A 13871-nucleotide genomic window follows, 5' to 3' on the forward strand; every position below is an offset into this window, starting at 1 on the left:
CCCCATGTCATTCCAAGCATGTGTGTCAATTTCTACCTCTCTATCTACATTATCCCGTGATTTACACGGTTTTCAAATTTATACTGACTTTTTGATCACCCTGTATTTACGATCACAGGTTTTTCATTTCAGCGAGTGGTACAGCAATCCCCGTACACACACTGGACAGTCGGCATTGATAATCAAGAAATCGTGCAACTTCGTTCTCGCTGCAGTCATCGGTACGCCCAAACACGGTTGCTACTTTCTCCTGATTTGCACGTTGCTGAGTAGTACGAGCACGTAATCGACCAAGTGGTGTATGATCACGTGACCAGGTGGCACCAGCTGTACACCACCTACGAGCCACCAGGGTAGCCAGTGTGCTCTTTTGCAGAGGTGACTAATATTTCTTATAGTCTGTACGTGTTTGGTCACGGAGTTACTTCCTCTCTCTGTTTACGAATTCGTACAGTACAAACTAGATGTGAGTGCCGTCTTCTTACGCAGTTCCTTTTGACTCGTGTACTTTCAGTGTAGCAGCTGGTTGCCCTACGGTGTTCTGTGGTGTGTTCCAGGGAGGAGTTCCTGCGCGAGTGCGGCTGGCTGTCCAGCCTGCAGGACGGCAACGTGTGCCGCACGCTGGCCGTCTGCTCGGCCGAGGAGCCGCTGTGCGCGCTGCAGGAGCACGGGGACCTGGGGGCGCTGCCCTCCGTGCTGCGCGAGCACACCCCGGACTCCATCAGGTGGGGTGGCTACCTAGCTCTCTCTGTGGCTGTCAGCTCAGCTGACGTCACTCTGAGAGCTGCAGCAGCGTGCTGACGTGGGAGCCCCGAGTACATCCTAGACTCCAGCACGTTGTTTAGCCCCCTGGCCAGGCAGCAACCACAGTCTCACCACACAGCCCCCACACATCTCCTATCTATTTCTGGCTCTCTGTGCTTCCATTCCTCAGGACACCCATCCGCAAGTTGCTCTCAGTCTGCACTTATCTGCTTGGGATCCATCTTCTTTTATTATTTTTTTTATATATTTATTGTTCCGTGGGACCAAATTAAGGAGAAGTCTCCATGGTCGTGGAACGAGTCAGTACATGAAATTATAACACGATAGTAGAAACAGATAAAATGAAATGCAAGAAACGTATTCAGGCGACAATTCGTAAGTATAAATAAATAAAATCAACAATGTAACACTGGAATTTGCTTAATTTTTCAGCTCTTCCAGGAGCTCCTCGACAGAATAGAAGGAGTGAGCCATGAGGGAACTCTTTAGTTTAGACTTAAAAGTGTTTGGGCTACTGCTAAGATTTTTGAGTTCTTGTGATAGCTTATTGAAAATGGATGCAGCAGAATAGTGTACTCCTTGTTAAAAAATATATCGGCTCAACCACTTGTTTATAGTGTAAAACACTAAGATTGACGCGTTTCGGAAGTCAAGCTTCCATCATCAGAATAATAAAAAGTAAAAGAACCTGTTAAAACTCGCTAAAATGGAGCATGCACCAGGCGCAATAAAACTGATAATAAAATTAAAACATCGTGGCTACTTCCCTTGTTGCAGCCGTGTCGTCAAAATATAAAAAATTCTAATTTGACGACTATGCAGAGATGCACCTTGGAAGACACTGATGCAAAAAGGGAAGTAGGCACGATGTTTTAATTTTATTATCAATTTTATTGTGCCTGGTGCATGCTCCATTTTAGCGAGTTTTAACAGGTTCTTTTACTTTTTATTATTCTGATGATGGAAGCTTGACTTCCGAAACGCGTCAATCTTAGTGTGTTACACTATAAACAAGTGGTTGAGCCGATATATTTTTTAACGTTGAAATTGACAACCACGACCTCTGATCCAGTATGGATAAAATCAAAGTGCACTCCTTTCTGCACAAGAGTCAAGGAAGTGCATTCCACATGCAGATTTGATTTCTGCCTAGTATTAACTGAGTGAAGCTGCTAACTCTTGGGAATAGCCTAATATTGCTAACAACAAATGACGTTAAAGAAAATATATACTGTGAGGGCAATTTCAGAATTCCCAGACTATTGAATAGGGGTCGACAAGAGGTTCTCGAACTTCCACCACACATAGCTCGAACAGCCCGTTTTTGAGCCAAAAATACCCCTTTTGAATCAAAAGAATTACCCCAAAAAATAATACCATATGACGTAAGTGTATGAAAAGATGCGAAGTAGACCACTTTTCGTGTTGAACTGTCACTTATTTCAGATACTGTTCTAATGGTAAATAAAGCAACATTTAGTTTCTGAACAAGATCCTCAACATGGGCTTTCCACGACAGCTTACTATCTATCCGACCGCCTAGGAACTTGAACTGTTCCGTCTCGCTTATAATACGCCTATTTTGTCTGATCAAAATACCGGTTCTTGTTGAATTGTGAGTTAGAAACCGTAAAAACTGAGTCTTACTGTGATTTAGCATCAAATTATTTTCCACAAGCCAGGAACTTATTTCATGAACTACATTATTTGATACTGTTTGAATATTACACACAAGATCCTTCACTACCAAGCTGGTAGTGTACATTATCAGCAAGAAAAGTACTGCTGATGAAGTCTCTAGACTGTTCAGACTCAACTTCCAAATTTCCGAGGTGCCTGGAACGACGCACGTGGTGGTGATTTTACCATAGGTTACAAACATTAACAGATGCGTTGCTGTAGCAATCCAGCAGACTGGGTAGTGGCTTCACGGATCTCTTTGTCATTGGCAACACAAGTGCAGAAAGACGCTCTTCATCATCTCATCGCAGTCCATCCTTTCAGTCGCCAACTTTTCCCGTTCCCTGAGGCAAAGAGCTGTGAAAGAAATACATTAATACGGAATGTAGCTTAAAAACAGCTACCACACTCAAGTTTTTAATTTATAATAAGTATATTTCTCGTCAGCTACGTTTGCTCGACATGTTCCTTTTTGATAAATTAGCTGAAGACTACCCTAATGAGGCAACTTGATTTAACGACTATGAAATACAGTACACATAGCTTAGCACACTTTGGTAAAGTAAATGGAATTTTTCGGCGAGAAAACGTCTCATGTCAGCTTTTTTCCCGGAGATAAAGATGTCCTTCCATACAAAAATGACTGGTTCATGAACTATTAACATACAGGAATCTGTGTAATAGACTACTGGCCATTAAAATTGCTACACCAAGAAGAAATGCAGATTATAAACGGGTATTCATTGGACAAATATATTATACTAGAACTGACATGTGATCACATTTTCACGCAATTTCGGTGCATACATCCTGAGAAATCAGTACCCAGAACAACCACCTGTGGCCTTGATACACCTGGGCATTGAGTCAAACAGAGCTTGGATGGCGTGTACGGGTACAGCTGCCCATGCAGCTTCAACACGATACCATAGTTCATCAAGAGTAGTGACTGGCGTATTGTGACGAGCCAGTTGCTCGGCCACCATTGACCAGACGTTTTCAATTCGTGAGAGATCTGGAGAATGTGCTGGCCAGGGCTGCAGTTGAACATTTTCTGTATCCAGAAAGACCCGTACAGGACCAGCAACATGCGGTCGTGCATTATCCTGCTGAAATGTAGGATTTCGCAGGGGTCGTAACACATCTGAAATGTAACGTCCAGTGTTCAAAGTGCCGTCAAAGCGAACAAGAGGTGACCGAGACGTGTAACCAATGGCACCCCATACCAACACGCCGGGTGATGGCGAATATATGCTTCCAATGTGCGTTCACCGCGATGTCGCCAAACATGGATGCGACCATCATGATGCTGTAAACAGAATTTGGATTCATCCGAAAAAATGACGTTTTGCCATTCGTGCACCCAGGTTCGTCGTTGAGTACACCATCGCAGTGATGCAACGTCAAGAGTAACCGCAGCCATGGTCTCCGAGGTGATAGTCCATCCTGCTGCAAACGACTATGAAGGCACATTTGCATGCCGAGCGTGAGTTTCCTCGGAAACGCGAAATATTAATTAAATAAATAATCAGTGACAAATAAATAAAGCCTATGGCACACAACTGCAGCGCTGTGTCGCTGATAAAACAAAATCACAATTACGTTACTCTTATGTTTGATTAAGAAAGAGAGAGCTCTGGTTGAAGTGGTGCGAGAAGCACGTATTTTTTTTTTATTGTCTGGCACACCGCCATATTTCATGTTATAGAAGAATACTGCGAGTTGCAACCACACTAGGCACTCGATTCTGTAAAGAATTTATATTTAGAAAAGTAAGTAGGATTATGAACTGTAGGCTTATTCATTGAATATATCTGATGTAACTAACTGTGTAACTTTTTTATGTTTAGTAGACAATCACCTCTGTACGACGTATTGGCATGGCTGGCAAATTATTGTAATATTGAGATTTAGATTATGAGTCCGCACCTACCGCAGCAGTCTTTGGAAACGATTTAATTACGAAGTCCGATTATTCGGTTTTATTTCACGGTCAACTACGAGTAACATTGCCTTTACGAAAAAGCCATTGTCAAGCGTCTGATACCGAATAATTAAACGTCCACGTTCCAGATAAGCAAATACAATTGCAATCACAATCACCATCATACAGATAGAATAATTAACATATTTAGAATAACAATATATTTTTATATTTATTTTATTTATATAGGGAATGAAATGTTCTCGAAATGTGACGGACACTCTTACCTGGACTGTCTAAGGATCGACGCCAGCTATGTGCCGTCCGAGGTTCTGCAACCAAGCTTCCACGGAATGTAAAAAACGAACTGCACGTGGAACAATTACTCGACGGGTCACGTCTGATCTGTAATAAGCAATGCTTTTAGTCACAACGAACTGCATCACTACGACTATAATGGAAATGAGAAATGGACACGCTTATGTATTAATCACGTTGTTATACAACGATGTTACTGTGATCAAACAACTTTATCACGACGATACTAACCTGTAAAAAATTATTGTGCAGCGGATGAATATGAACTGTAATAACGACACGATGTGTATAGGTCAACGCACCTGAAAAATACGGACATTTTTCTTTGAAGTATTTCAAAACAATACTATGTAACTAAGAACATTCAACAATCTAAGTTGTATTGTGTTATAACAAATATTGTAAATTTAAAACTAAGTTACCTGTCGTAGAATGTAGTCTTCATATGTAATCTTGGTTGAATATTTTCTTTGTGCAACAACTGAAAAACGCGCGCACACGAACAATATGATCTGCAATACTGTGCCGCGTGATCTAACTGTACGATATAACGGCAGTGCCGCAGTTACACAGACGCTTCTGCGCATGCGCGCACTCTATCTGCCAACATTAGAACTTTTACGGCGCACCCGCGTCATTCAAATTTTGTATATAATGTGTATAATGTGTAATGTAAGTCATGTAAATAGTTGTAGATAACTTAGATTTTCTTGTGCCTTTAGGTGAATTGCTCGCCTGCAGGTGTGTCCTTTCGCCTCGCAATTCAGGGGGCAATATAAAGGCACATTTGCATGCCGAGCGTGAGTTTCCTCGGAAACGCGAAATATTAATTAAACAAATAATCAGTGACAAATAAATAAAGCCTATGGTACACAACTGCAGCGCTGTGTCGCTGATAAAACAAAAGCACAATTACGTTACTCTTATGTTTGATTAAGAAAGAGAGAGCTCTGGTTGAAGTGGTGCGAGAAGCACGTATTTTTTTTTTTATTGTCTGGCACACCGCCATATTTCATGTTATAGAAGAATACTGCGAGTTGCAACCACACTAGGCACTCGATTCTGTAAAGAATTTATATTTAGAAAAGTAAGTAGGATTATGAACTGTAGGCTTATTCATTGAATATATCTGATTTAACTAACTGTGTAACTTTTTTATGTTTAGTAGACAATCACCTCTGTACGACGTATTGGCATGGCTGGCAAATTATTGTAATATTGAGATTTAGATTATGAGTCCGCTCCTACCGCAGCAGTCTTTGGAAACGATTTAATTACGAAGTCCGATTATTCGGTTTTATTTCACGGTCAACTACGAGTAACATTGCCTTTACGAAAAAGCCATTGTCAAGCGTCTGATACCGAATAATTAAACGTCCACGTTCCAGATAAGCAAATACAATTGCAATCACAATCACCATCATACAGATAGAATAATTAACATATTTAGAATAACAATATATTTTTATATTTATTTTATTTATATAGGGAATGAAATGTTCTCGAAATGTGACGGACACTCTTACCTGGACTGTCTAAGGATCGACGCCAGCTATGTGCCGTCCGAGGTTCTGCAACCAAGCTTCCACGGAATGTAAAAAACGAACTGCACGTGGAACAATTACTCGACGGGTCACGTCTGATCTGTAATAAGCAATGCTTTTAGTCACAACGAACTGCATCACTACGACTATAATGGAAATGAGAAATGGACACGCTTATGTATTAATCACGTTGTTATACAACGATGTTACTGTGATCAAACAACTTTATCACGACGATACTAACCTGTAAAAAATTATTGTGCAGCGGATGAATATGAACTGTAATAACGACACGATGTGTATAGGTCAACGCACCTGAAAAATACGGACATTTTTCTTTGAAGTATTTCAAAACAATACTATGTAACTAAGAACATTCAACAATCTAAGTTGTATTGTGTTATAACAAATATTGTAAATTTAAAACTAAGTTACCTGTCGTAGAATGTAGTCTTCATATGTAATCTTGGTTGAATATTTTCTTTGTGCAACGACTGAAAAACGCGCGCACACGAACAATATGATCTGCAATACTGTGCCGCGTGATCTAACTGTACGATATAACGGCAGTGCCGCAGTTACACAGACGCTTCTGCGCATGCGCGCACTCTATCTGCCAACATTAGAACTTTTACGGCGCACCCGCGTCATTCAAATTTTGTATATAATGTGTATAATGTGTAATGTAAGTCATGTAAATAGTTGTAGATAACTTAGATTTTCTTGTGCCTTTAGGTGAATTGCTCGCCTGCAGGTGTGTCCTTTCGCCTCGCAATTCAGGGGGCAATATAAAGGCACATTTGCATGCCGAGCGTGAGTTTCCTCGGAAACGCGAAATATTAATTAAACAAATAATCAGTGACAAATAAATAAAGCCTATGGCACACAACTGCAGCGCTGTGTCGCTGATAGAACAAAAGCACAATTACGTTACTCTTATGTTTGATTAAGAAAGAGAGAGCTCTGGTTGAAGTGGTGCGAGAAGCACGTATTTTTTTTTTTTATTGTCTGGCACACCGCCATATTTCATGTTATAGAAGAATACTGCGAGTTGCAACCACACTAGGCACTCGATTCTGTAAAGAATTTATATTTAGAAAAGTAAGTAGGATTATGAACTGTAGGCTTATTCATTGAATATATCTGATTTAACTAACTGTGTAACTTTTTTATGTTTAGTAGACAATCACCTCTGTACGACGTATTGGCATGGCTGGCAAATTATTGTAATATTGAGATTTAGATTATGAGTCCGCACCTACCGCAGCAGTCTTTGGAAACGATTTAATTACGAAGTCCGATTATTCGGTTTTATTTCACGGTCAACTACGAGTAACATTGCCTTTACGAAAAAGCCATTGTCAAGCGTCTGATACTGAATAATTAAACGTCCACGTTCCAGATAAGCAAATACAATTGCAATCACAATCACCATCATACAGATAGAATAATTAACATATTTAGAATAACAATATATTTTTTTATTTATTTTATACGACGTCGAACTGTTGGTGCAGATGGTTGTTGTCTTGCAAACGTCCCCATCTGTTGACTCAGGGATCGAGTCGTCGCTGCACCATACGTTACAGCCATGCGGATAAGATGCCTGTCATCTCGACTGCTAGTGATACGAGGCCGTTGGGATCCAGCACGGCGTTCCGTATTACCCTCCTGAACCCACCGATTCCATATTCTGCTAACAGTCATTGGATCTCGACCAACGCGAGCAGCAATGTCGCAGTACGATAAACCGCAATCACGATAGGCTACAATCAAATTCCGAAGCGTGATGGTACGCATTTCTCCTCCTTACGCTAGGCATCACAACAACGTTTCACCAGGCAACGGCGGTCAACTGCTGTTTGTGTATGAGAAATCGGTTGAAACGTTCCTCATTTCAGCACGTTTTATGTGTCGCCAGCGGCGCCAACCTTGTGTGAATGCTCTGAAAAGCTAATCATTTGCGTATCATAGCATCTTCTTCCTGTCGGTTAAATTTCGCGTCTGTAGCACGTCATCTTCGTGGTGTAGCAATTTTAATGGCCAGTAGTGTATGTAATTGAAGGTATTGCAAATAATGTTTACTATATTCTGAATACAGACGATAATAGAGAGTACAGGGTGACAACTATTGAACTATGTGAAATAAAATCGTCATAGCACTTTCACACTGCACGGTTGATCGCGGGGCGTGATGGGAATTAGCATTGTTAGTATAGTTTGGCTTAGCGACGAAGCCCACTTTCATTTGGATTGGTTCGTCAATAAGCAAAACTGGCGCATTTCGGGGACTGAGAATCCGCATTTCGCGATCGAGAAGTCTCTTCACCCTCGACGGGTGACTGCGTGGTGTGCAGTGTCCAATCACGGAATAATGAGTAGGATATTCCTTGATGATATAGTAACTTCCGAACGGTACGTGAAGTTTTGGGAGATGATTTCATCCCCATTATCCAAAGTAACCCTGATTTCGACAAGATGTGGTTCATGCAAGACGCAGCTCGATCCCATGGAAGGAGGAGGGTGTTTCATGACCTGGAGGACCAATTTTGGAACCGAATTCTGGCTCTGAGGTACCCAGACCTCCGGATCTGAACACATGCGTCTCCTTTTTGTGGGGCTGTATTAAAGACAGAGTGTGCAGCAGTAACCCCAAAACCACTGCTGATCTGAAAACAACGATTCAGATCATCGACAGCGTCGATGTTCCGACACTTCAGCGGGTCATGTAGAATTTCGCTATTCGTCTGAGTCACATCATCACCAATGATGGCAGGCATATCGAACATGTCATAACGTAAATCAGAATATCTGTAGTGTCACTGACAAGTTTAATAAGGTGAGTGCACGCCGCAGGTTTTCTTTTTTTTTCATATAGTCCGATAATTGTCGGCCTGTATAAGGAGATTCATACGCGTACCGTATTAGTTTAACTCTTTCATAAAAGAAGCGAAATTGGTTATGGAATGAACTTGCAAAGACAAAATGTACAAAGCATAATTGTATTAAGTTACTTTTGTCCAGCACACAAGGTACTCACATTAAAATAACTGTATGATTCATGAAACTGGTGTAAAACGTGTACTGTGGGCTACGAAGTTCTGTGAATATCAGTACTTTGTTGTCGAGCAAAAGGCACTGAAAACGATGTCACGAGGTTCATTTTTACCATTAGTGAACTACTCACATTACTCAAACTGTATAAGAGAATGACGTGCTCAGTGGCTTACATGATTAGACAGTTATTTGTAAACATCGTCCTATCAGCGGGAGAAGATGACATCGAGATACTGTAATTATATCCTGATTAGTGCCAGCTTAATTAAACACGTCCCAAGAAAAAACTCCCGTCGTACTAAGCATATTTAAAACACCTTGTTTCTTTAATAGAATGGCTTACAGCATCTATTCAGATACTGCTTCGTAAATTACAAACTTCTCGTCGTCATTATTGAGTTAAATGTGCGTGATGTGCAACCCATAACAGAAGCGTCTGTAAAACGGCACCACCTAAATTCATCGCAACTGTTCCAGTAAAAGTGTGTGCGTTTGCATGCATGTTCGACGCCATGTGTATGGGTGAAGTGGGCTTGTATAAAGAAAGGAACGAAGATAACATTCCGTTGACGAGATTATTATTGGTGGAATATAAGCTCGAAATTGAGAAAGGTACCAAAGGAAATCGGCGTGCCTTTCAAAGGAACCAACCCTTCATTCGTTAACCATTTTAGATAAACCTAAATATGGACATCCTCGTGGAGGTTTGAACCATCGTCCACCTGAATACGCTACTATTACTAGGTCAACTTTCGCAACACTGTGGAGAAGGAAGGAGATATGAGTGTGAATGAAAGATGCTATTGGGAATATGGCCTTGACGCGTGGAAAGAAAGCATTCTGACGCGAATGATACCTACCCTTCATACCAGTATCCTGGCTTAGTTTTAACAGTTTAGTTCTCTTCCGAATGTCGAACGGAAGTGTTGTCTACTGGAGTTCAAACAGACGTGTTCTCTGCTAGCTCAGTGTTCGGTCTCCACTTTGCAAGTCCATGCAGTTATTGTGCGCTAGTGAGAAGAGCTCTCCAAAGTGGCGGCCAATGATAAGTTTTTAGGAATACAACGATCTCCCCTCCATGCAAAGAGTTTGCATCATCAGTCAACCGTTACACCCAGATGCGCAGCTCTTAAACAGTGTTGGGGTAGTCTCGACGCTTTAGCCATTACAATTAGGTCCACGTATGCACTTAAATGGAAATTGGTGTCCTGGTTTCCCCTACTCTATCGTATGTTTAGGTTATCGAATGATGCTCCTAGAGCAAAAGTCACTCACCTAACATACGGCAGCGACAGAAGCTTAGCCCATTGCTTTACAAAGAGAAAATAATTCACGTTCACGAGGCAGTCCAGTCGTTTCCCACGGAATGCCAAGATGTTCATGTATCAGTGAGCACTTCTCGCTTAGCATTCCCGGAAGGCAACTTAAAGACTCAAACCAAACTGCCTTTGAAGTTTATTTTGTCCAGATGCCCTTGTTGTGAAAACTGAGACTCTCCGTAAATCCAGATGTTTGTCGCACTAAATTAACCACTTCTGGAACTTTGTGTCGAAACGCGGCAGGAAATCCAAGGAGATGCTGGTCGTATGTAAAGACAGAATAAATGCGATGGAAATAGCGTCGACGACAGTGCTGCCAAAGCAGAGATACTAAGCACAGCCCTCCGAAATTCCTTCACCAAAGACGACGAAGTAAATATTCCAGAATTCGAATCAATAACAGCAGCTAACATGAGCAATTTAGAAGCAGATCTTCTCGGAATAGCAAAGCAACTTAAATCACTTAATAAAAGCAACTCTTCCGGTCCAGACTATATACCAACTAGGTTCCTTCCAGAGTATGCTGATGCAATAGCTCCTTACTTAACCATCATATACAACCGCTCACTCGACGAAAGATCCGTACCCAAAGACCGGACAGTTGCACAAGTCACACCAATATTCGAGAAAGGTAGCAGGAGTAGTCCGCAGAATTACAGTCCCATATCAATAAAGTCGACATGCATCACGATTATGGACATATATTCTGTTCTCACGTTTTGAATTACATCAAAGAGAGTGGTCTATTGACATACAGTCAACACGGATGCAGAAAACATCTTTCTTGTAAAACAATTAGCTCTTTCCTCACACAAAGTGGTGAGACCTATTGACAAAGGATTTCAAATTGAGTCCGTGTTTCTAGATTTCCAGAAGGCTTGTGACTAGCAAGGCCTGTAGTGAAATTGCATGCTTATGGAATACGTGACTGGATTCGTGATTTCCTGTCAGAGAGGTCACAATTCGTAGTAACTGACGGAAAGTCATCGATTAAAGCAGGCGTTCCCCAAGGAAGGGTTGTAGGCCCTCTGCTGTTCCTTATCTATATGAACGATTTAGGAGACAGTCTGAGCAGCCATTTTAGGTTGATTGCAGATGATGCTGTCGTTTATCTGCTAGTAAAGTCACCAGAACATCAAAACAAATTACAAAACGATTTAGATAAGATATCTGTATGGTGCGGAAATGGCAGTTGACCCTAAATAATGAATAGTGTAAGGTGATCCACATGAGTGCTAAAAGCAATCAGTTAAACTTTGATTACACGATAAATCAGTCAAATCTAAAAGCCGTAAATTAAAGTAAATACCTAGAAATTACAATAACGAGCAACTTAAATAGGAAGGAACGCATAGAAAATGTTGAGAAGGCAAACCTAAGACCGCATTTTGTTGGCAGATCACTTAGAAAATGTAACAGACCTACTAAGGAGACTGCCTACACTACAATTGTCCGTCCTCTTTTGGAGTACTGCTGCGCGGTGTGGGATCCTTATGAGATAGGACACATCGAGAAAATTCAAAGAAGGGCAGCACGATTTGCATTATCGCGAAATAGGGGACAGAGTGTCACTGATGTGATACAGGATTTGAGGTATACGCCATTAAAACAAAGTCGTTTTTGGTTGCTGCGAAATCTTCTGAAGAAATACTAATCACCAACTTTTTCCTCGGAAAGCGTAAATATTTTGCTGACGCCCACCTAAATAGGGAGAAACAATCATCATAATAAAATAATGGAAATCAGAGCTCGCACAGAAATATGTAGGTGTTTGATTTTCCCACCCGCTGTTAGAGAGAATAATAGAGAATTATTCTGCAGGTGGTTCGATGAATCCTCTTCCGGGCACTTAAGTGTGATCCTTGTTGATGCAGATGTTGATACAGCGCAGATCACAGAGCATTATGCGAAAACACCAGAGAGGGACCTGGGTGTGACGGAAGCCGTGCCTTACGCTTTTCTCTGAAAAGGCGGCCACAACCACTAGGAGGAGAGGATCTACCTGGGCGACAGCTCACTGGCCTGGCCCACTGCTTCCTCGTGATGTACCCAGATGATCTAGAGAGAAAATCACACGCAGAATCGCCAACAGCAAGGAGAACGAATCAGTATAGAAGTAACAGCTCACTCCTGGCAATCACTGACGTTTTTTATTACAATTGTTGACTGTTTTACTAAGCTATAGGAACGAAATTCAGACAGTACTGCTTTTGTATCGTATTTTGAATAGCATGTAAGATGCGCCAGTCCGGCAATGGACTGCTGCGTATCTCTGCTCAGCTGCCTCCTCTGAGAGACTGCCCTTCCGCTGCACACACAGCGAATGAGAGGCGTGTCTTGAGGGCGTATGTTGACTGTAGGTGACAGTGAAGAATGTGTGTGTGTGAGTAAGGTGTTGTTATGTTTGTGCAGCATGATAGCGAGAGAAAGGAGACGGCGGAACCGAGTGTTGGTATACAACCGACTACTCTTGATTAGCACCACAAGGATGTTGGACTTATAACACACATCACCATCAAAAGTGTCAGATGCCCCCACTCAATGAGACGCTGAGGAGAGGTTTGGAATTTAATCCAGGACGATACTGTAAAGTAGAGGCAATGAACGCTAGCCACTGCCTCTTCGCGCTGCCCAAACAGGCCGCTCTTTTCAGCGCAAGGATTCGAACCGTGTGTAAGTAACCTCATCTATGGAGGTAGATAAAACTTGATGAAAGATGATGGTAACGTATATTAAACTACTCGCCATTAAAATTGCTACACCAAGAAGAAATGCAGATGATAAATGGATACTCATTCAACAAATATATTATACTAGAACTGACATGTGATTACATATTCCTGCAATTTGGGTCCGTAGATCCTGAGAAATCAGTACCCAGAACAACCACCTCTGGCTGTAATATCGGCCTTGGTACGCCTTGGCATAGAGTCAGAGCGTGGATGGCGTGTACATGCACAGCTGCCCATGCAGCTTCAACACGATACCACAGTTCATCAGGAGTAGTACTGGCGTATTGTGATGAGCCAGTTGCTCGGCCACCATTGACCAGACGTTTTCAATTCGTGAGGGATATGGAGAATGCGCTGGCCAGGCCAGCAGTCGAACATTTTCTGTATTCAGAAAGGCCCGTACAGGACGTGCAACATGCGGCCGTGCGTTATCCTGCTGAAATGTAGGGTTTCGCAGAGATCGAATGAAGCGTAGAGGCACGGTCGTAACACATCTGAAATGTAACGTCCACTGTTCAAAGTGCCGTCAATG

At 41.8% G+C, this 13871-nt stretch overlaps 1 protein-coding gene across 1 annotated transcript in view; it reads left to right on the plus strand.

The window, feature by feature from the left end:
* LOC124613859 overlaps nucleotides 1–13871 on the plus strand; it is a 348632-nt gene that overhangs the window by 304258 nt on the left and 30503 nt on the right. The window contains exon 16 of the mRNA XM_047142584.1: nucleotides 558–725. Coding sequence (XP_046998540.1) covers nucleotides 558–725 — 168 coding nt within the window. The remainder of the gene's footprint in view (nucleotides 1–557; nucleotides 726–13871) is intronic.

The sequence above is a fragment of the Schistocerca americana genome, chromosome 4 (assembly GCF_021461395.2).
Source record: "Schistocerca americana isolate TAMUIC-IGC-003095 chromosome 4, iqSchAmer2.1, whole genome shotgun sequence".
Taxonomy (NCBI): domain Eukaryota; kingdom Metazoa; phylum Arthropoda; class Insecta; order Orthoptera; family Acrididae; genus Schistocerca; species Schistocerca americana.